The sequence below is a fragment of the Trichosurus vulpecula genome, chromosome 1 (assembly GCF_011100635.1).
Source record: "Trichosurus vulpecula isolate mTriVul1 chromosome 1, mTriVul1.pri, whole genome shotgun sequence".
Taxonomy (NCBI): Eukaryota; Metazoa; Chordata; class Mammalia; order Diprotodontia; family Phalangeridae; genus Trichosurus; species Trichosurus vulpecula.
This window is the reverse complement of record NC_050573.1, coordinates 447,085,795-447,108,651: the sequence shown is the minus strand read 5'-3', so window position 1 is coordinate 447,108,651 and position 22,857 is coordinate 447,085,795. Positions and strand designations below refer to the sequence as shown.

The 22,857-nt window shown below is 36.9% G+C and overlaps 1 protein-coding gene across 3 annotated transcripts in view; it reads right to left on the bottom strand.

Moving 5' to 3' along the window:
* CCDC125 (coiled-coil domain containing 125) overlaps nucleotides 1–22,857 on the bottom strand; it is a 55,780-nt gene that overhangs the window by 5,068 nt on the left and 27,855 nt on the right. For 2 of the 3 annotated variants that reach the window (XM_036748013.1, XM_036748019.1), the window contains exons 5-10: nucleotides 22,050–22,127; nucleotides 21,265–21,350; nucleotides 18,716–18,798; nucleotides 11,761–11,873; nucleotides 9,547–9,654; nucleotides 3,428–3,602 (exon numbers count right to left, since the gene is read on the bottom strand). In XM_036748013.1, coding sequence (XP_036603908.1) covers nucleotides 3,428–3,602; nucleotides 9,547–9,654; nucleotides 11,761–11,873; nucleotides 18,716–18,798; nucleotides 21,265–21,350; nucleotides 22,050–22,127 — 643 coding nt within the window. The remainder of the gene's footprint in view (nucleotides 1–3,427; nucleotides 3,603–9,546; nucleotides 9,655–11,760; nucleotides 11,874–18,715; nucleotides 18,799–21,264; nucleotides 21,351–22,049; nucleotides 22,128–22,857) is intronic. The other variant, XM_036748025.1, reaches the window with a different exon arrangement.

Genomic DNA, 22,857 nt, shown 5'->3' with positions numbered 1-22,857 from the left:
TCCTCTAAGGTTGCAGATTCCCTAAGAACTCTTGCCTGCTGAAAAGCTTAATAAATCTTTGCCACCATGACTTGAAGAATGCTTGAGTCTGCGAATTCATTCCAGAAGACCTCGACCCTCTCCAGTACTTGGGTCCTTGAGGGGTACTCCCCCTCAACTACCCTGTCTGGGAACTCTAGTCTTGGGGTTCCTGGACCTCATCTCCCCAGCCCTCAACACAACGATATAAAAATTAGAAAACGAAAATGAATGAAAAATCCAAATGAGGACATGGAAGAAATAACAGAAAAACTGTAATGTACTGAAATTAATGTTACTAAGTGAACTCAGTTGGTTGTATTGATGTTAAGCTTTTAGCAAAACATTTATATGGTGCCCCTCTTCTAGGCCAACCACATAACATGCATTTGAATAATGGGTTCCAAAAGAGTGGTTACTGTGGATTCAAGGTACTAAAACTATAGCTCACAAGCCCCCACTGGTATGACTGATTGCCTTTAAAAGTTAACTAATAGAGATGATTAGATCAAAGCATTTACTGAGATAGCATTGTAAGAACAAGTCACAGAACATTACCAGCCCTGCCAAAGCTTGGTCACATTCTTCCACAACAAAGCACAGAATCAGCGGGAAGAACAAACACATAGAGCACACTAGTAGAGAGATACACATGAAAGGAGCATATGTAGACCAAGCACCAAGCAACTAATACTTCTGGTAGTGCAGAACCCACAAAATCTGTTCCTTTCTCATATCCACAATCTACTCCTTCTGGGTGCAACATCTCTACTAGACAGGTTGCTCAGCTGGGATCCCTGGACTTCTTACTCACTATAACTCAGTTTCTAAGAGTCAGGATTGGCTCTCTCCACACAGGTCACACTTCATATAACTATCTCTTGCCTTAATTCCTGGCCTGTTTCTGGCTGGGTTCGTGGTCATTGATTGGCTAAGTAGCTGTAGTGCAAGATGCTATGGCCAGTTGCAGGAAGGGGAGAGAAAAATTCCCCTCCCCTCATCCCTTCTCCTATACCTGGCTTTCCAAATAGAAAACTTTTTCTCACCTTATAGAGGTTTAGCCTATTGTGAACTCTTTTTTACACTTCAACTAAGACTTTTAACACCTCATTGTCTACCTTACCTGCCGCTTATGTTCTATGTCTCCTACTCCACATTACCACTTCCAGGTTCTCACCCTACCACCATCACTCAGTGATCCCTCCTCCTTCGAGGTCCATACAATGCAAATCCCAGTCAATCAAAATCAAGGTGGCTCTTTTTTCCAGACCTCTATGATACTTTCTCCCCTTCCTTCCTCAATGAATTCAGTACCTGGCTCTCATAGTCTTTCTTTCCTCTCCAAATCTTGTTTACACATACACACACCACTCATTCACTCACTAGTACTCCCTATTCTAACCTCCTAGTTCCTTATGACTTTCCCATGATTTCCACCCCACCTCAGCCACACACAAAGATGGTCATACACTCCATCTTGTCCTCAACCACAAATGTACCACACCCCCATGTTCAAGAACTCTGAAATTCCCTTATCTGATCGCCATCGATTGGCTTCCATCTCTCCCTCTGCTTTCCTGTACCAAACCCTGCTCTTCATCCACACCATGACCTTTAATCCCTTGCCTATTTAGTTCTCTACCAGGCCATCTCCCTACTTTTCCCTCTCTTGACCCCTTCTTGAACCAGTTCAACTCTACACTGTCCTTGGCTTTCCTAGCTCCAAAACCAGCTTCCCCTTTCCACCAAATTAAACTCCTGACAACTGATAAGTACAACAAACATCACCTCTCAATCTTCATCTTTCATAATTTACATTTCTAAATCAATCAAAATCTGAAGTTGTAGGCAAGGTTTACGATTATTTCCAAATTCTGTAACTTTTAGCTTTATTAGTAACTTGAAGCTTACTTATTTTTCCTCACCAAGGAAAAGGGACTTGCACTACCTACCCCATAGGGTTGTGAGGAAGGCATTTTGTAAACTGTAAAGTGCCATAGAGAAATGGTGGTGTGTGAAATAAATCAAATTGTATTGATGCACCAAAGTTATACCTTGGATTTGCTATACTAGAATATCTTTCCTTTTGCTAATTCTTCCACTAACTTTTTTTTTATTAATGACAACTTAATTATTAGAACAATAGCAAATGGATGCAAATATATATACATAGATATAGATATAGATACATATTACTCAGAGCCCAGTCTACTGTATTTTGACTAATAAACATTTATCTAAAATTCTATTGTGGATTTTCAGTAGCAAGAACAGCCAAAATTGCTAAAGAAGGCATTCTCACTCAGAGATGAGTTCTAATCAATGAATCATACAGTAAGAATCTTAGATTTGTATAGGACCCTGAGAGCTATCTGGTTGAACCCATATGTGACATGAACTCTTCAGCATAGCCAAGAAGTAGTTGGTCATTTAATCTTCGAGACCTCTGAGGTCTCTTACATTTCTGGGATTCCGGAATTCTATAATTCTAGATTTAATCCTACTTCTTAAATGCCAACTAAACTTCAGGGCTCTTTAAAATATATATATCTATATATATAGATATATATAGATAGATAGATAGATAGATAGATATAGATATATAGATATATAATCACCAAAATTATGTTTTACAAACAAAAATTACATTTAGATAAAAATAATGAACAAATTAAAATTATATTTAATAAACAAGAAATAACAAATAAAGAATATAAGATGAACCTCACATTATCAACATGACATTTTAGGAAGGGAATCTTAATCTTAAAAGACAGTATCAAACTATGGTTGATCTAGGGTTGTAAAGTACCTTAGAGGTCAACTAAGTCAATCCCTTCATTTTATAAATAAGGAAAATGAGGCTGAGAGGTTAACTGAAAGCTGTTACTCTATGTTTAATAGCCTCCTTCAGAGTCAAACACAATACAGTATTGTACCAGAGAATGAAGCCCTGACAATTTTTATTATCCAGTTGGGAAAACTGAAGAAAGGAAACATTGTGAAGGGGTTAAGCAAAACATATAGTTGTTGGAAACGTCATTTCAACTTGGTTTTCATTGCCACTATCCAAATTATTCTTCCTTCCTGATAGTTTCTCTTAAATATACTTTTAAATGGCATATAATTTTCTTTTAAATGTATTCATTCCTATGAACATGAAAGAACCAGGAGAGAATCTGTGAGATGACCTCATGATTCTCAAAGTCTCACTTGCAGCTGTGTCCTTCAATAGCCCTATTGTTGGTTTTTTTCCATAGATGGTTTTGTCAACCAGACAACTATGAGTGAGACATTATATGCCGCAGCTTTATTATAACAGCGCACAACTGAAATTGGCACACTTAGTGTTCTATTAGAATAACCCAGACCCCTAAAATTGAACAATGTTTTACTGATGTATAATTACCATCATCCTTAAGGTGTTTCCAGTTTAGCCATTTGGTTGGTTTTTTATAAAATTTATTCATTTGTGTCAATCTCAAGGTCTGCTCATTTCTTCTCATTAATTGTTGCTCAAATGCAATCCTGAATGCATCTGCCATTATATAAGCTTCTTCTTTACTCTTCCTTAGCATTTCTAACTGTAACAGAAAGAAAAGTTTTAATAGGTAACCTTCATGACAGCTGATTCAGACTTGCTTGCTGGTAGTGATTAGTGTAGGACTTGGAAATATTTTGCCAAACTAGAAAGGGGTGATAGGATGGAAGTAACATGTTCTTTCTTCACTCATTTTACTTTTTTCTAAAAAAAAAAAGCACATGTTACTAAGGGAAAGGTTCAAACACTTATTTATGGGGGTTTTTTTTGGATATTTTTTGCATGCTGCTTTTCTTTGCTATTTTTTAGAGACTCTGCTCAATACTTTATTAATGAGTCACTAGATGTGACCTCTCAGCATGGCCTGGAATTCCATTATAACCTCAGAATAAGGTATGCAGAAGCAAGAGCTCAAAAATTTCAGCATCTGAGCCTTCAGGGTTTACAACCCCTATAGCATTTTGGCTATACTTATTACTGAAAATCAGCAAAAGAATTTTAGCAAAGCTCATTAGTCAAAGTTCAAAAGACTAGATTCTCAAAATGTGTACTACATTTACATCCATTTGATACTGTTGTAACAGTTTAAAAAGAAATCTTTTTTTAGTAGGATTAGCAAGAGGAAATTTTGATAAACATTATCCTGAAGGCGAAGCTGTATCTTAGCAGAAATAAAAAACAAAAACGTATTCAGGAGGAATGAGGTAGAGTTGAGGATGGAGAAAATGCCTTAGGAAACATACTTAACCCAGAATCAAGGTCCCTGTCTCTGGCCCAAGAAAGATAAGGGTTCTCAGAGAGGGAAGTGTTTGATTAATAAGAAAAGGAGCCATTTCTTCCCATTTTATCCCCAACCTGCCTGCAGAAAATTAAGTCAGATCTGTCTGGAAAGGACCTAACAACTTTCTGTATGAGCATCTGTGACCAGAGAGGGTATAGCAGGTACATTAGGAGAGAAGAAACTGAGGGGAAAGGGAGGGAGGGAGGAGAAACTGAAGATCCACTGGACCCACAGGGGTAAATATTACAAAATAAAAAGTTACTATAAAATATGTAGTGAGAAAATGTTGGCACAAAGTAGAATTTCAACCTGATTGGTACCATGCATTTTGTTTAACTTTTAGCTCTTCAGCAAAACCAGGGAATTTCAGCTCAGTAGTTCAGTCATGCCTGACTCTTCATGACCCCATGAACCACAGCACACCAGGTCCTCCCTCTATCCTCCACCATCTTTCCAGGTCTTTCCAAGTTCATGTTCACTACTTCCATGACACTCTCTATCTCATCTTCTGCTGTCCCCCTTTTCCTTCTGCCTTCGATCTTTCCCAACATCAGAGTCTTTTCCAATGAGACCTGTCTTCTTCTTATGTGGCCAGAGTATTCAAGCTTCAGCTTAAACCAGGGAATAGTTTAAGACAAACCAAAACAAATGAACAAATATAGAATTTAACAAATAACAGAGAGGAAGGGGAAGGGGAAGTATGAGAATGCCAGGAACTGTGCTAAGCCCTTTTTACAAATATTATCTCGTTTGATCCTCACAACAACCCTGAGATGTAGGTGCTGTTATTATGCGGTGAGAAAACTGAGGCAAACAGAGGCTAAGTGACTTGTCCAAGGTTACGCAGCCAGTAAGTATTCTGAGGCTGGATTTGAATTCCGGTCTTCCTGACTCCAGGCAGAGTGCTGAATAGTAAATTGATTATTAAAATCATACGATTTTACCTTCCCTGGGGGCTGAGAAGGACGTAAGCATTTATTAAGCACCTACTATGTGCCAGGCACTGTGCTAAGTGCTTATGGATATTCCTTCATTTAATCCCTCACAACAATCCTGTGAGGTAGGCATTCTTGTTAGTCTCATTTTACAGCTGGGGAAACTGAGGCAGACAGTGTTTAAGTGACTCACCTAAGGTAACACAGCCAGGAAAGGTTTGATAGCCAATGACAGGGTCATAATCAATGTTCTGACTATTGTAGTGAAGTCAGATTTCTAGCATAGCCTTGAGCTAAAAAATTATAGATGGTCAGGGATTATTTTCTAGTTATTTGAAGGCTTATGAGGTAAACCGATTAGTAAGTACAATTCCGGCCTTGTTGAACACTACGTGCTGTGATAGATCATTGATTATATCTATGTGTGCATTCCCTCGATAAAGGGAGATGAAAAGCTCTAGTCAACAGGCTAAAGGCCTTCCTCTTACTCTGTTAGTACGGAGGGGATCCTCAAGCTGTCCACTGTCTCTTATTCTTACACTATAAATAGCCTACCTATGTTGGTCATAAAAAGCATCTTTCATAATGTCATTTACCTGCTGTATCTAGTTAATAATATGAACTGGCATTTAATATAACCTTAAAGTCTGCAAAAGGTTTTATTTACTTGCTTATCTCATTTGAGCCGCAAGTAAGAGATTATGCAGATTTTACAGATGAGAAAATTGTGGTCCAGAGAGGTTGAGTGATTTGTCCATGGTCACACGACTAGTTACTAAAAAAAAAAAAAAAAAAAAAAAAAAAAGTGTGCTTGGAGTCAGTCAACACCTGTGTTTTTATCCCACCTGTGATGTATATGTAGTAAGTATCTAATCATAAGCAAGTCACTTCATGTTTCAGAGGCAGCTAGGCGGCGCCATAGTGCATTGAGCTCAGGATTTGGATTCCGAAAGACCTGAGTTCAAACGCATCCAGATATTTACTAGCTGTGTGACCCTGGGCAAGTCATTTGACCTCTGTTTGCCTTAGTTTCCCCATCTGTAAAATGAAGATAACAACAGCACGCATCTCAGGGTTGTTGTGAGGATCAAAAGTTAAGACATATAAAGCGCTTTGCAGAAATTTAAAAGCAGTATGATCACTGCTAGGTGTTATTATTGCACCAAAAGCACCATTATAAATGCTTCATATTACTATTATTATATTAAAAACATCATTATAAATGCTAAGTTTTCTCATCTGTAAAGTGGGGATAATAATGCCTGCCTCAAAGGGTTGTGGTGAAGAATCAAACGAGATAACATAGGGCGAGTGCTTTGTAAACCATAAAAAACCACACGCACGTCGGCCATCATGTTTGTTATCACTGTCGTATGTCATAAGTGCTGGAACCCTGCAGCCTGCTCCTGTCCATTACATGTCATCCCATGGCCCTTCTTTGGGATCCTGGTGTTCTCTGACTCACAGCCACGTAGCATCATCAGGAAAGTTGTATTTGGTATTAGCAAGATGGCCATTCCTAGCAGCCAGGACCAAGTGCTGTACAATTGTCATCCCATCGGATCCTTGGAACAAACGTGGGAGGTAGGTGCTGCCGGTATTCCCATTTTACAAATGAGGATACTGAGGCAAACAGAGGTGAAATGACTTATTCACCATCGCATAGCTAGTAAGTATCTGAGGCCAGATTTGAACTCAGGTTTTTCTGACTCCAGGACTGGTACTCTATCCACATATTTAATATTATATATGATATATTAGATATCGTATACATTATATAATATATATTACATAGATAACAATATTCTATACACACATCTACTTACATATCCCTGCTTGCTGACTTAATATCTGTATTCAGCAGATTTTTGAACAAAGTTACGTAGCAAGTTCGTCTTTATAACATGCATTCAAATATATAACTCTAAAATGAGTCTTCTTCTATAGAAAATAACTTATCCAAAAATCTCTGTTGTTGTTCAGTCATGTTCTACTCTTCGTAACCCCATTTGGGGTTTTCTTGGCAAAGATACTGGAGTGATTTGCTATTTCCTTCTCCAGCTCATTTTACAGATGAGGAAACTGAGGCAACCAGGGTTAACTGACTTGCCCAGGGTCACACAGCTACTAAGTGTCTAAGGCCAGATTTGAACTCAGAAAGATGAGTCTTCCTCATTCCAGGCCTGGCATTCTATCCACTGTACCACCTAACTACCCTAGGCAAGGTCTAGGAGTTCTCTTTTAAATAGTTCTCCCATTAATACACAAAAACTTCATTTAGAAGGCTTATATAGGATAATACTTTAAGTATTTCTATTGGTTTAAGATCCTGAAGAAATCATATAACAATATACCCTGAGACTTTTAATTTTTATTTTGTCGTGTTTGTTTATGTTGTTAGTCCATTGATTCTAAACCCTTGTCTTTGGGTACTTTGTTCTAAAATCATGTCGAGCATGTTCAGTTCAATAATACCCATCATAATTACATTTGTTTCAGTTTTTTTTTTTAGTTAACTTTGGCACCATAATGTCTGATAGGTTTCAGTGCCCCATCACATGAATATCACTACGTCTTAATATTCTTTTCTGTCTGTTGATATGTCACCTTGACCTTCTTAAGTTTTCCTTGTTCAGTCCCTTCTCTGAATCTAATTTCTCTTTGACATGAAAAATATCTCTTTTGACCTCATGGATAATTGTATTAATGCGACAAAACAGAGTTTATATTTCAAATATTAACTAATCGCATGCTACTCTCGCTCTAAAAAAAAAATCTTTCCAATAATGCATAGTGGACTGCAAGTTCAATATGATGTAGTAGCTAAAATAATTGTGATGAAGAACAGTAATTAATGAATTAATTGCAATAAAAGAGCACAGCTTCCAGGACTAGAAAGGTGATAATCCCATAATCCCAAAGGTACTCAGATCCCATTTGGAGTGTTTTATTTTGTTCCAGGAGCCACAATGTAAGAAGGACAATGATGAACAGTAGAGTGCCTGGTGGAAAGCAACCAAATAACTGAGTTCCTGACATATGGGGATTGGTACAAGGAATTCAACATGTTTAGCCTAAAGAAAAGAAGCCTGGGAGCAGGAGGGCAGGCAGGGGGTGGCGCTCTGGGCAAAAGGCAGGGAGACATAATAGATGTCTTAAAAGCAGTTGAAGTTTGTCACATGAAATGAGAGATCACACTTATTCTGTTTGGCCATGAAGAGCAGAATCAGAGAGCAATGAGGTCAGTCTAGGCTTGAGGTTAGGAAAAATTTCTAACAATGAAAGCTGTTAAAAAACAAGCTGCCTCTGGAGGTGGCAGCACCCCCCTCCGTGGAAGTCTTCACACAGACAACCACTTTTCTGGTCTGTTATAGTGGGGATTCCTTTTACCATCAGTTGGACCGTGGTCACCAAGGGCCCCTCCAACTCTCAAATTTTGTAATTCCATGAACTCTGAGTTGATTAAATGGCCTCCTTGTGCATGCACCCTATGGATCTAGGTCATCATCAGGGCTGTATGTCAGTCAGTCGGTCAATAAGCATTTATTAAATGGCACCAGGAACTGTATGCTAAGTGCTAGGGATACAAAGAAAAAGGGAAAATAATCCCTGGCCCCATGGAGCTTACATTCTAATGGGGGCAACAACATGAATGCACGCATGCATGTGCGTACACATACACACACACAAGAAATACATATATACATATATATATGCAAATATCACTGATATATATAGATAGATATAGATATAGATATAGATATAGATATAGATATAGATATAGATATAGATATAGATATATACATATGTCGTTCATTCGTTTCAGTCATGCCTGACTCTTCATGACCCCATTTGGGGCTTTCTTGGCAAAGATACTGGAGTGGTTTGCCATTTCCTTTTCCAGGTCGTTTGACAGATGAGGAAGCTGAGACAAACAGGGTTAAGTGACTTGCCCAGGGTCACACAGCTAGTAAGTGTCTGAGGCTCGATTTGAATTCGGGTCTTCCTGACTTCAGGCCTGGTGCTATATCCACTCTGCTACCTAGCTGTCTCAGTGAAATTATAGGATCAGTTTTTTTAAAAAATTCTAATGAAACAACAGCCAATTTATGTCAGTTATACTACTAAAAACCAAGTAAATCTCAGCAGTTGACATTTGTCACCATGAAATAATTATTACAGATGTGACTCTTCTATTAATCCCACTATTTTCAAAATGGAGAAATAAAGCATAGTAATAGTCATGGCCATTTGGCCAAACTGAGCATTACCTCTTGCTTCAGCTGAAGAAGCTGTTTTCTAGCCATGGCAGCTGTCCTAGCACAGGAACAAGGTTGTCCTCCGGGATGGTTACAGATGCAAGCACCAAGTACTGCCAGCTGTGAATTCAAAAGCACCCCGTCACCAAATGTCATACGTAGCACATCATTTGCAATCATATTTAAAGACACTAAAAAGGAAGAGACATAAACCATACTCAAGATAGGGAGAATTAACAACTAGGGAAGAAAATCTTGCTTTGAACACAATAAAACCAAATCTGTCTCCCTTCTTTTCAGTATCAATGTATTGAAATACTGACATCAACTTCCTGCATTTATATATCTTCAGAAGGAATGGGGTCTAATTATGTTTTCAATTTTTAATTTTCTATCTATTAATTTCTACTTTGTGTAACAAACTTAGTTGATGTGTTGGTTTTTTTCCTCTACTCAAACTGTATCTGTTTTACTTCGACCACTATCAGGTGTGTGTACTCAGTGACTACCAACTAATTTTAAATATTTACCTGTGCAAAACGTAACTGACTCCAAAATTTCAACCGTATAATACATTTTATAAATGAATAGAAAAGATTTTTTGTATTAGTCACTTTTGCTGAAATTATCCATGTCCCCTTCTATCAAGAGATAAGAGACAGCTGTACTTGGTTTTCTTTCTCATCAGATTCCCACCACCAATTGTGTAGAGCCCTCGGTACTTGATCTTTCTAGTTCCCCATTGAGGAGCAACCCCCTCTGTATAAGGATTATTAAGACATCACTCTTTTAGTATTCTCTTATGCCTATTTTTCTTATTGCTATTTTTCTTATTACTATTTTTTCAACCATTCAAATCATACCATCATTCTTTTCTAAGTTCTACATGTTCCTCATATACTGAGGATGGCATAATAGAGAATTATCATATGGTTACACATATTATCTATGTGTGTGCATATATTCATAGACACCACCTATATTGTCGCTGTTTGTCCTTCATTTTCAAAGAAGATCAGTGACATCATAGGATTGTGAAACATGCAAAGAAGACACACCCCCATAAATGTCTCAACATGAACACATATGCATTTTATATGTACATATATGTGTATATTGTGAATTTAGAATTGGAATTTTGAATCTCAAATTGTCTCTTTCTCTCCTCCCCCTCATCGAGGAGGCAATGCGTTGTATGTGTGTGTGTATATGTGTGGATGGATAGACAGACAGGTAGACAGGTAGATAGATAGACAGACAGACATCTCAGAATTCCATTGTCCTTCTAGCTTTCTTAACAATAACTCTACACCACAAAACACATTCAACTTTTTTCTTAAGAATTCACATTATATGTGGAAATATGTATAACCTATATCAGATTGCTTGCCATCTTGGGAAAGAGGTAAGAAAGGGAGGGAGGGAGAAAAAAATTTGGAACTCAAAATCTTATAAATGTGAATGTTGAAAACTATCTTTACATGTAATTGGAAAAAAATAAAATATTATTAAATGGAAAAACAAAAATATTTTTAAAGAATTCACATATTATATACAGAAATAACTTTTGTCCCGGAATTTGTGGGTAGGCCAGACACTTCGAATCATGGTGCTACAACAACCATAAGAAGACTGTAACACAGCAACAGAATCACTGAAGCAAGAAATGTTTGCCCAACATAAGCAAGGTTGCTCTCTCACCCCAGGTATGAAGAGACTAAAGTCAAGTCAAGAAGCATGTATTAAGTGCCCAATTAAGTGCCAGAAACGGAATTAAGTGCTGGGGATACAAAGAAAGGAAAAAACAATCTCTGCTCTCAAGGAGCTCACAACCTAACTGAGGGGACAACTTGCAAATAACTACGGGTGAACAACATCCATTTAGGATAAAACAGGTGATGTGAGAGGCCAGAGACTGCAACTGCACTTTATTTATTTTTAACATTTATTTAATATATCATTTTTCCCCAATTACATGTAAAAACAATTTTTAACATTTTTTTTAAATTTTGAATTCCAAATTGTCTCCCTCCCTTTCTCCCCTCCTCGTCATTGAGAAGGCAAGCAATTTGATACAGGCTAATCATGTGCAGTCATGCAAAACTTATTTCCATATTAGTCACATTGTGCCATTGCACTTTAAATCTAAAGAAAATAAAAGAAGAAGGAAAAGTTTTCCTCTCTCTTCCCCATATCCCATGCTGTCCAAAATTCTTACACACTTACTTCCAGACCTGTAACCTCTGTGGAGCCACTTTTAAGACACATGCTTTCCTGAACAAGCTTCTGCTGTTTTATATCAAGCATTGCAACAGACTCCAGGCACTGCTGATTCAAAGCTAGGGAAAAGAACATGTAAGATAAATGAGATTGCCGTGCCAAGGCCATACCACAAGCCATGGTCATTGCTTTAGACATCACATGAATACTCTAAGGCAGGGGTGGGGAACCTGTGGCCTTGAGGGCACATGTGGCCTTCTATGTCCTTGGCTTCGGCCTTTTGACTCAATCCAAACTTCATAGAACAAATCCCCTTAATAAGAAGATCTATTCTATAAAACTTGAACTCTGCCAACAGGCCACACCCAAGGATCTAGAGAGTTCCCTACTCCTCCTCTAAGGTATTATTCAAGTCAACAAAGCTTTATTGAATGATTACTGTATTGTTGTTCTTGTTGTCAGAGATCAAAAAAAAAAAAGATCATCAAAACTAGATCTTAACCAGTCCACAGGGAACTTGCAGTCTAGTTACAGAACTGAGCAAGCCACAATGAGCTATAATATTGTTTTTAAACACTAGAGGAGAGGAAAAAAGAATGCTATGAGAGTAAAGAAGAGGGAAACAGAACTTCTGGGGAGGAGAATCAGGTAGTAGGTGGCATTGGAGTCAGGTTTTGAATGCCAAGAAGGACTATAACAGGTAAAATCATTGGGGTGAGGGTAGGAGAAGGGAATCTCAGGCAAGAGGAGAAGGTGAACCGAGGCACAGAGGCAAGAAAGCATGGGTCATGCTCAGGGGATGGTGAATAGTCCGTTTCAACTAGAACATAATGTGCAAAAGGAGAGCGAGGGGACAGGAGTTTGGATAGGTGGTTTTAGGTCAGAGAATGGAAGGACAACCTTATATGCCATGGACTTGATTCTAATAGGTAATAGGGAGACATTAAAGCTTTTTTGAGCCAGAGAGTGACATGAATGCTTCAGGACCATTATTCTGGCAGCAGAATGTAGGATGGGCTATGGGGAAGGAGACTATATGGGAGGCAAAGGCAAAGACAGGCAAATGTAGCAATAGCCCAGAGCAAGAATGGGGGCCTAAGATAATGACAGTCGGAATGGAAGGAGGTAGAATGGCCATGAGCAATGTGGTTGACAAAATGGGAGTGCTTTGGAGGTTGACTGGATGTGGAGGACCAGTGAACTTAGCATTACAAAGAAAATCAACTTCATTACTAACTATTGTAGTAGGGAGTAAATGAGAGAAGAGATGTGAAAGGGTCTTATAAAGCATAGAGAACTAAATAAATATACATTACTGTTGCTATTAACAATATGGAGGCATCCTAACTACTTAACTGTAGAATTGACTCACTTATGGAAATTATTCCAATTTTTCAGGTAAAAACCTTCAAAACGAAGAATTTTAAATGGCTGGGTGCAATTCACCAGAGGTTTTGATGATTGTGGCACTTATCCAATGACAGAATCTTAAGATGCATGGTACAGGGGCAAATTGTCTACCTAGCCAGCCTTGTTTATACTTTTCTATTGGTCACATTTTTTTTTACAAACCACATGGATGAAACTGGAAATTTCCCTACTGAGTGGCAGAAGACTTAAAGAAAGCCGTTTATTTTTCAAGGTAAAAGCTTCTGTATTGAAAATGAGTCCCTAGGGGCAGACAGGTGGTGCAGTGAATAGAGTGCCGGCCCTGCTGTCAGGAAGACCTGAGTTCAAATGAGGCCTATGACACGCTTACTAGCTGTGTGACCTTGGGCAAGTCACTTAACCCCAATTGCTCTGCCTTCCCCCTCCAAAAAAAAAAAGAATTTCGAAAATGAGTCCCTAGAACTATTTTAACTGAAGATTTTTCTCCACCTCACTCCAAACATAGATACCTGTGAGAGCAGAGCTCACCTTGAGGCACTTAGGAATAATTTAATTTTGTGATTTATAAATAGAAAAGAATTTTAATGTTTAATACTACTCTGAAATATCTCCTTTCTCAATACCTTCTTTTGATTTAGGTCAGAAATACCTAACTTTTTTGTGTCATGGACTTTTGGTACTCTGGTGAAGCCTATGGACTCCTTCTAAGAATTATGTTTTTAAATGCATAAAATCAAATACATAAATTTAAAGGGGAAACCAATTATATCGAAATAAGAATGTAATTTTTCCCATCCAAGTTCACAGACCCCCTAAAATCTATCCATGGACTGCATAGGAGTCCATGGACCCAATGTTAAGAACTTGTGACTAAGATGCTTTTCTTTCTTCTTTCAACCTAGTAGTTTATTAGGACTTAACAGATATAACTATATATGGATACCACTTTATTTTCTCTTTTGATCCTTTACTGATAGCCTCCTGAATGGAATTCATGCTCACCCAAGGGATGGCTTAGCTATCCACGCAGGAAAAAACAAAGTTAAAACAACAACAATAACAACCACGATGCAGTGGATGCAGAATGCCTATAGTCTGGAGTGGACACCGAGAGAGCTCATACATTAAGGCACGTGTCTCAGGCAGATTCTGCAAATGGACAATGAGTGGGGTTCAGAATGGAGCAGGTAGAAGAGAGCAGGCTGGATTTCCTTTGGGAAAATGCCAAGTTCTAATTCTTCTTATGAAACAAAGCCCTATTTTTTAAACTCCAATATTATTCTCTAATACTATTCTGAAGATGTTATATTCTTAAAAATTAATGGGAGACCATAATCTCCAAAAATTGAAATGAAGGATCACCCAAAGGGCAAAACAGAGAGAGGCATGGTAGACATGAGCAGGCTGTGATGAAGTACCAACAAGCAATCACAAATTAGAAAAGAAGAAAGAATAAAGAGAGTCATCAAAGAAATGTATGAGTGGAAAATAATAAGGGCCAGTCATTTGGTGACAACAAGGAATAAACACCGTATGGTCTGTGTGCTCCCCTACTGTACGCACAATGTCAAGAGAAAATAAGGAAATATTCCCAGCACATCAGGTGCCTCCTCTGCAAATTTATGGTAGGGAGGATATGGACAAGAATTACACAGGAATTTATACAATAATAGCAATGTTGTTTTAAGGACAACTTTAAGCAAATTAGTCATTTTGACTATTGTTAAAAACCAAATTAACTACAAAGGACATATGAAGGAAGACACTACCTGCATCCAGAGACAGAACTAATTAATATAAGTATGTATAGAATGATTTTACATAAATATACATATTTGTGTCTAATGGTAACTACTGGGGGGGGGTGACAGGAGAAGGGAAGAAAAAAAGGAAAAAAGAAATTTACATGATTATTATATATTTAAAAGGAATAGTAAGTTGTAGATAACAGATATGCAGTTTCATTTGCAATCATCTTTTTTTATTATACTATGTTATGGAAATGCTTGTTTTATTCCATAAATTAAAAATAAAATTCATTTTTAAAATTTTAAGCAAAAAAAAAAAAAGAATCACATAGGAAGATCTGGAATAGAAGGGTTGTGACCTGCATCACATGGAATAAGATCACAGATCCACTTGAGCATTTTAAATTGACAAAACTTCTACATTTTCTCGTGAATTTTTACATAGAAATGCCTGCTTATCTGTCTGTCTATCTATCTATGTCTATCTGCAGTTTCTGTCTAAGACTGTAGTGTCAAACTCAAATATGAATAGATCCCTGTAGGGGATCTGTTAGGGTTAGAAAACTACAAATTAATATTATCTATGTTGTACTGTGTTTTTATTTATTTTGTTAAACATCTCCCAATTTAGATTTTAATCTGATTCTGGCTACACTATGGAGTTTTATAGGCTGCTTGTGGGCCAAAAGTTTGACATCTCTGGTCTAAGATACATATCCTGATAGATGAGCCACATATCTTGATGGATGGGTTCTCTTGGTACACACAAATCCCAAGACCTTCTGAGATGCCTCATCATGCAGTGGCTGTGACTCAAGAGCTTAATAAGTATTTAATTGATTGATTGATCAATTGAAACCTGTACCATTAAAGAGAAAATGGACAAGTCTCCTTCACCTTGGAAAGGTTTCAAATATAGTCATAACAAGAGAAAAAGTCTGTTTTTCCAAAACCATCCTACTTCACTAGAGAAAGCTCAACAACCAATAGGCTGGCCCCTTGGTGGGAAATTTTTTGGCCATGACAATCTAGGATACAAAGAAAAGTACAAAGTGGTCCTCAGTCCTGTGCTGCCTCTCTACTGTTCATTATAATGACAGAAGCAGGAAAAAAGGAGACAGAAGTACTAAGAATCACGTGTTTTTAGACTCTCATAAAAAAAATCAAATTGGCTCTCGGTATTTAAAATACGAGATGTGAGCTCCTTGACCAGTGACTAAATAGGGAACATATTACCAGAGGAACTGAATCATATTAATCTTGAAATTCCTTGCTATAAATGAAGCCAGATGATAAAAAAGGAAGTTGCTGCTAAATGGAAGGATGGTTCACAGTTACTCCTTGGAGATGCCAATTAGGATGTTGGCAGAGCTGGTTTTATCACGCATCCAAAGGCAACAAGAAACATTTCATGGGACATTTAGTTATTTCGTGTTGCAGTGCTCATGATAATTGTGTGCAGGAAGACAACTGTGAAAACTGTAGCTTATGCACAAAATCTGTCACAAAGCGATAAGGACACAGGGAAATTCTGTGAACCTGATAAGACCCTCAAAATTAAATCAAAATCTACTTTAACTTGAGGTGACTTGAATTCAAGGGGGCAAAGAAGGACAGTGAAAAATATGTTTAATAATAATTGTTTATGAATAAGAAATGACACACCAAAGGCCCTCATACTAGACAAAATACTCATAATTTCTTTAAGAAAGGAATTGGGGAGGCATGGGACATGGTGAGCAACAAATAATGTAACAAAAAATGAAACACTTTATTTTGATGGATAGAAAATAAATCATTTCAAATGTGAGATTCATTCATTCTCAAATCAGTTACCAACGTATAGTCAGATCATCAACTTGTCAAAGCAAAGATGAAGAAAATACAAAACTAGAAGAAAAAGATATGTTTATTGTCCAATACGCCACCGAGTAGACAACTCAGAAAGGTGGTCCATAAGTGTATGTGTGTGTGTATACACATATATACGGGTGTGTGTTTGTGATGTGTATATACGTGTGTGTGCGTATGTATGAATAAGACATTTGGCAGGGTATAGGAGTGATATATACATACATTTGTTCAGTTGTTTTTCAGTCATGTCCAACTCTTTGTGACCCCATGTGGGGTTTTCTTGGCAAAGATTGGAAAGGTTTGCCATTTCCTTCTCCAGCTCACTTTTACAGATGAGGAAACTGAGGCAAATGGGATTAAGTTTCACACACACACACACACATAAAGATACTACATACAGATAAGTATATATTATATATATGTGTGTATGTGTGTATATATGTATGTGTGTACATATATGTATATGTATATATATATATGTGTGTGTGTGTGTATATATACACACATCATGAACAAACACTGCCCATAATGATAATTATAGCTAGTACTTATACAGTACTTTAAGGTTAGCAAAGTACCTCAGAAATATTATTTCGCTTCATCCTCACAACAATCCTGCGAGGCAGGTGCTATTATTATCCTCATTTTACAGATGAAGAAATGGAGGCAAAAGAGGCTAAATGACTTGGCCAGGGTCATGTAGCTATTAAGTGTCTGAGGCAGGATTAGAACAAATAGACATTGGTTTGGGCCCAAAATCGAACAGGAGGAAGTGAGCAGGCTGAATTATCTTTGGGAAACTATATAGTGCTTTTAATGACCCTAAGATCAATATTCTCTTGGCATTGTATGGCCATGAGCCATGGGAAACCAGTCTCCAAAGAACTAAAATTGAGTGTCAATGAGTGTTGGGTGTGAGCAGACTATAACACATAACAAGCCAAAAACTGCACTTGAAAAACAGTGTAAAGGGTGTCATTAGAAATATATATACTCAGGAGAAATGAGAGCCTGGTCATGTAGAGAGCTTGAGGAATAACCAACAGATAGTTCACAAGTTTCATTGGAATTCATGCAATTGTCAAGAGAACTAAAGGGTTCTCAACGCATTAGGTAGCCTTCCATTTGGAGGAATTCATTTAATATTTTATAATATTTACATATTTCATGTAAATAAATGGGAAATTTCAGGATAGAAAATTATGACATGTAGAGGGTGTCCCAAAAGTCTTAGTGTAGTTTTAAGCTATTAAAGGTTATAACTGCACTAAGATTTTTGGGACATCCTGTATATAGTCAGAGACAAACATGAAATTCTGTTAGAAAGGACTCAAGTCACCATCCAAATTCTTTATTATAATAGAATTTTGTTGTAATGCTTATTGAATCATAAATGTAAGAGTTTTGTAACTGTTCAAGATCTTAGAGGTCATCTTATTCAATCTTTTCATTTTATAGATGAAAAAACTTGAGGCCCAGAGAGGTTAAATAATTAGCCCAAGGTAGTAAGAGGCAGAGCTGGGATTTGAACTTAGAGCTTCTGATTCTAATTCCAAGGATCTTCACTCTGTACCACGTTGCCTCCCTATTGCTTGAAATAAGTACACCATTGGCTGTGTCGGAAATTTTTTTGTTATACAAGGATTTCTATTGTAATGATATTTTGTGATATGGGATTTGACCTTTTCACAAAATCACATTGTCATTTATCCTAAATTTTAAGGATATTCAATTCTTCCAATCTTAATATTAGATTTCAAGAAATAAATCATTAAATTCACCATTGGGTTTTTCAGTCTCCCCGTGTATCAAATAATTATATGCTGATAAGAACAGGAACATATGTGGTTCTGGCAAAATCATAACATGTAGCTTTCACTAATGGATTTCTCTTAATTGTGTAATTGTTCATAATTTTCACTGAGTCAATATTTATAAAAAAGAATCCTCAAAAAAATGTTTTTACTCACTTGCATTTTCAGACGTAAGCCTTTTAACTTCTTCTGTTCTTAATTTCAAAGTTTCCTTAAGGATTGAATTTTCACAGCATATTCTAAAGGAAAAAAATTTTAGCTTATAAATTATGACTGATGATGTCATTCTTTCAATTGAGTTACGATACAATCATCATGATAATGAGAATACAAAACCTAGTTTTTCTTATATTTAAGTAGTTAGTACATAATTTCTAAATTATGAGTAACAGTGAAATAAAGACAATTTAATGGAGTGTGGTCATTTTAAAGTGTTCTCTTTCCCCTAAATTTATGTAAATTGCTTTATTCAAGAAGTAATTCTCTCCGGAAGCATCTCTGACCCTTTTGAGTTTCCTGCACAGACCTGTTTGATACTTTTTGTTTTGCTGTAGTTTCAATTGAATCTAATAGTGATTTGCACATCAATCATATGTCCAGCACTAGTTTAAAAGAAGTGGACAGATAAGGAATATCATCTTATTTTGTTTTTTTTTCTTTTAAGAGATAATAATGTAATATTATGATATATAATAATAATAATAATATAAAAAAATAATAATAACATTTTGATGAGGTCAGAGTTGGGAGAGCTGGTTTATCTAATGTGAAAGAATTCACTTGGACCTTCTCTATAGCCATTGGGAGCTTTATTGACGCCAAAGCAGTGGGCCTGAGATTTAGCAAGGAGCTAAACAAAGGCACTGATGTAGGGAAGGAACCAGACTTATATAGACAAAAAGCTATACAGCCTATAGGATGATTTTAGGGTTTCTTATGGGGGTTGGAGATTTAGGAATAGGATAAGTCTTACAAGATAAGGACAACAAATGACACAAGATAAGGAAATTTTATGACAGTGGGGGTGGGAGGGGAGACCAAGAAGTAATTCAAGATAAGGGGAAAGAGACTCTAGCATGCCCTCAGGCTCAGGAGGGGCCTCACAAGGCACTGGAAAAGCAACCCTTAATATTATTTTTAACCCTTAGGAATCCACATCAATTTAAATAATGCTTTGTAAAACACTTTACCTATGTTATCTTATCTGATCCTCACAACAACCTTGTGAGGTAGGTGCTTTTATTATCCTCATTTTACAAATGAGGAAACTGAGGAGAGAGGGCAAGTCCTGTATCACATAGCTAGCTGGTGTCTAAGGTAGTATTTCAACTCATGTCTTCATGACTCCAAGACGCGCACTTTATACCAGGTAAATTTCCTAGTGAATCACCTCTAATTGGAAAAAAGTTGGAATATTCATGGATGAGTAATAATTACGTGTTGAAAACTATCTTTACATGTAATTGGAAAAAATAAAATACTCTTAAGTAGGAAAAAAGGCATGGGGAGAAGAAAGCTGAAGGACAAAGAGGTTTTACATTTCATTAGAGCATTAAAAACTTACAGAACTTATAACTTAAAATGAATGTCAAAATATTTGCACTAACTCTCCTTGAATCTTCCCACTTGATGACGTATTTGCCTGAGGCCATAAACCTTTCATTACAGCTAGGCCCAAATCTCTAGGTTACTCTTAACCTAGCCTAGCCCTCCATCTCTAGCTACTTCCCACCCTTAATCCCATTCTCTTGGTTCCTGGAGTCTAACCTCACCCCAGTCCCATCAAGCTCCTCCTTAGGCTCCCCCTCAAAACCCTCCCTAAACCCCTCCTCCTGTCACCCCAGAACCACCTCTGATCCCTCCCACAGTCTTTCTGTATACATCTCATCTTGCCTAGCTCAGCAGATTGAATATGGCCAGCTTGTCAGTACGAACGTCACAAATGGTGCAATTTCTTAAGACCCTACCCAATATAGCGAATCTTTAATAAACTTTGTTTTCCTTTAGCTGTAAGAAGGCTTGAGTCAAATTCATTCGAGCGGGACCTGGCATGTTGGTATTTTGGGGTCCCGGGAAGCCCTAAACCTCAACCTATGGTTCCCTAACTTCATCAGTACAGTCATGTGGAAATTCTAGATGCTTTCTTTAGTACTTCCCTACCATCTTCAGGCCAACAGTCTATGACTGCTTAAGAAATTTTAGCAATTCAGTGAAACATGCTCTCTCTACAAATACAGAGCAAATTAATTCACTTTCCACTATTAACTCAGCACATTTATTAGGCACAAGTTAGTATGTCAGTTTCATGGTTTCCCAGACAGGGCCTGCCTATACTGCCCAAAGAAAGGAAGCAGACAGATAGATTAAGCAATCAAATGAATGAATGAATACTTGGACAATGCCCCTACCATTCTGAGAGCATATTTAACAAAGAAGAGATGCTGTGTGTTAGTGACAGCAGAAAAAGGGGGAAAACTTGATAACTTCCAAAAATATTTTCATAGAAGCAAAATTTAAATACCAAAAAATACTAACATTAACGGGAAAACACGGAATTGGTGGTAAAGAAAACACATAATTATTCCTCATCCATGTTTAGGATTAAAACATGAAAGGGGAGACAGGGGAGACATAGTTAAATTATATTCATTTTGAAGATTTATTTTGATTTGAAAAGAAAAAATGTAATATTACCACATACAAACCTGTCATATTTTTGGGCCCAAGATTCCTCCACAGTTTTAAATCTATCATGATCAAATTCAATTTCCCATTGCAGGGCATTTATTTCCTATGGAAAGAAAAAAAACCAAATTCATGACAGTGAATGACTAATCATAAACCCATTCTAATCTAATGTAAATAACTGGTTAAATGGTTGATTACAAGATAAATATTCTCAGAATTACTGAAACATCTTGTTAGTCATGATTATACCTTTAAGGCTGACACATAAAACATTCCTCTCAGTAGTTTCTCACATAAATATACACTTGCCAGGTGGTTTGTACCACGTGAACTCCAGGGCTGAGCACATGGAGCTGTTGACGTCACTTTCATATGTTTTGCTTTTTTACCTCTTGATCTCAATGACAATACAACTTCTCTAGCACAGAGGTGGAGAACAAACAAATCCAGTAAAAGTACAAAACTCCTGAACTGTGTCACCTAACTGTGAAGTCACCCCTGAAGACAGCAAAGATTACTTCCACCAGATGAATTTTAAATACCAGCTAAATTTCAAATCTAATCAAGTGAATGTAATTGAGAAGAATCTATTAGCCAAATAAATATAATACAAGTCAGAATGTAGTAAGTTCCATTAAAACAATTATTCAGCAAAATGCAAAACAGGGAAGGGGAAAAGAACAAGAAAGAGGAAGATGAAAGCCTCATAACCTGGACCCTCAAAAGCTGAAAGTAATAAATGTAGATTTTAGTTTTAAAGTTGTGCTTAATTATACAGGTCTCCTCTGAAAGCAGTTCTTACCTTTTCCAAAGATTTCTTCTGTTCTTCTGATTTTTGAAGTATTTCTTTGGTATGCCTAGTAGCTTTATCAAATATTGCCTAGCCAAAACAAAGTTTAACTATTATTTGTTTAAAGCTCACTAATAATCATTTCTATGTGTATAGTGAAGGTTTTTTTTAATTACATAGGATATAAGAGAATATAAATTTAACTTAAAAATAAAATAGATAATTACATAATGGTTAATGCTGAAACAACTGAAATAATAAATTATAAAACAACTCTGGCACAATATTCTATAACATATTGGTTTTTTATTTTTTATTTACTTTTTGTTTTTTAACATATTGTTTTAATACCAACTAAGAAATTTTCTAATTTGAGGCACATTAGACTACTCTCAAATGTCTGTGGCAAAGATCTTTTCTAGTAAAATAAATTTCATCCTCTAATAGCTAAAAAAAGAAGTATTATATCATCAATATAGTAACATAGCTTTGTTTCTTTCTTCTTTCTCAAAGACCAAACCTTAAACCCTTTTCACTCTGGAGCTCAGAGATTGGACCACAATAGATCCCTGCCCAACCTCCACTTAATGGCTAGATTTTGGACCCTCCTGTCTCAGAGTGAATGTCAATAGTAACTGTTTCTCTTTGGAACAGTAACCCTGAGGGTCTTTCCCTCCCAGTTTGATTTTTTTTTTTTTAATTAAAGGGGCTATCCCCTTGACACATTTCTTAAAGAGGCCTATTTACTGAATGGGCTTTACCTCATTCAAAGTGAGAACCTGAAAAATTCCCATCTTCCTGAATAATATCTAGCCACTGG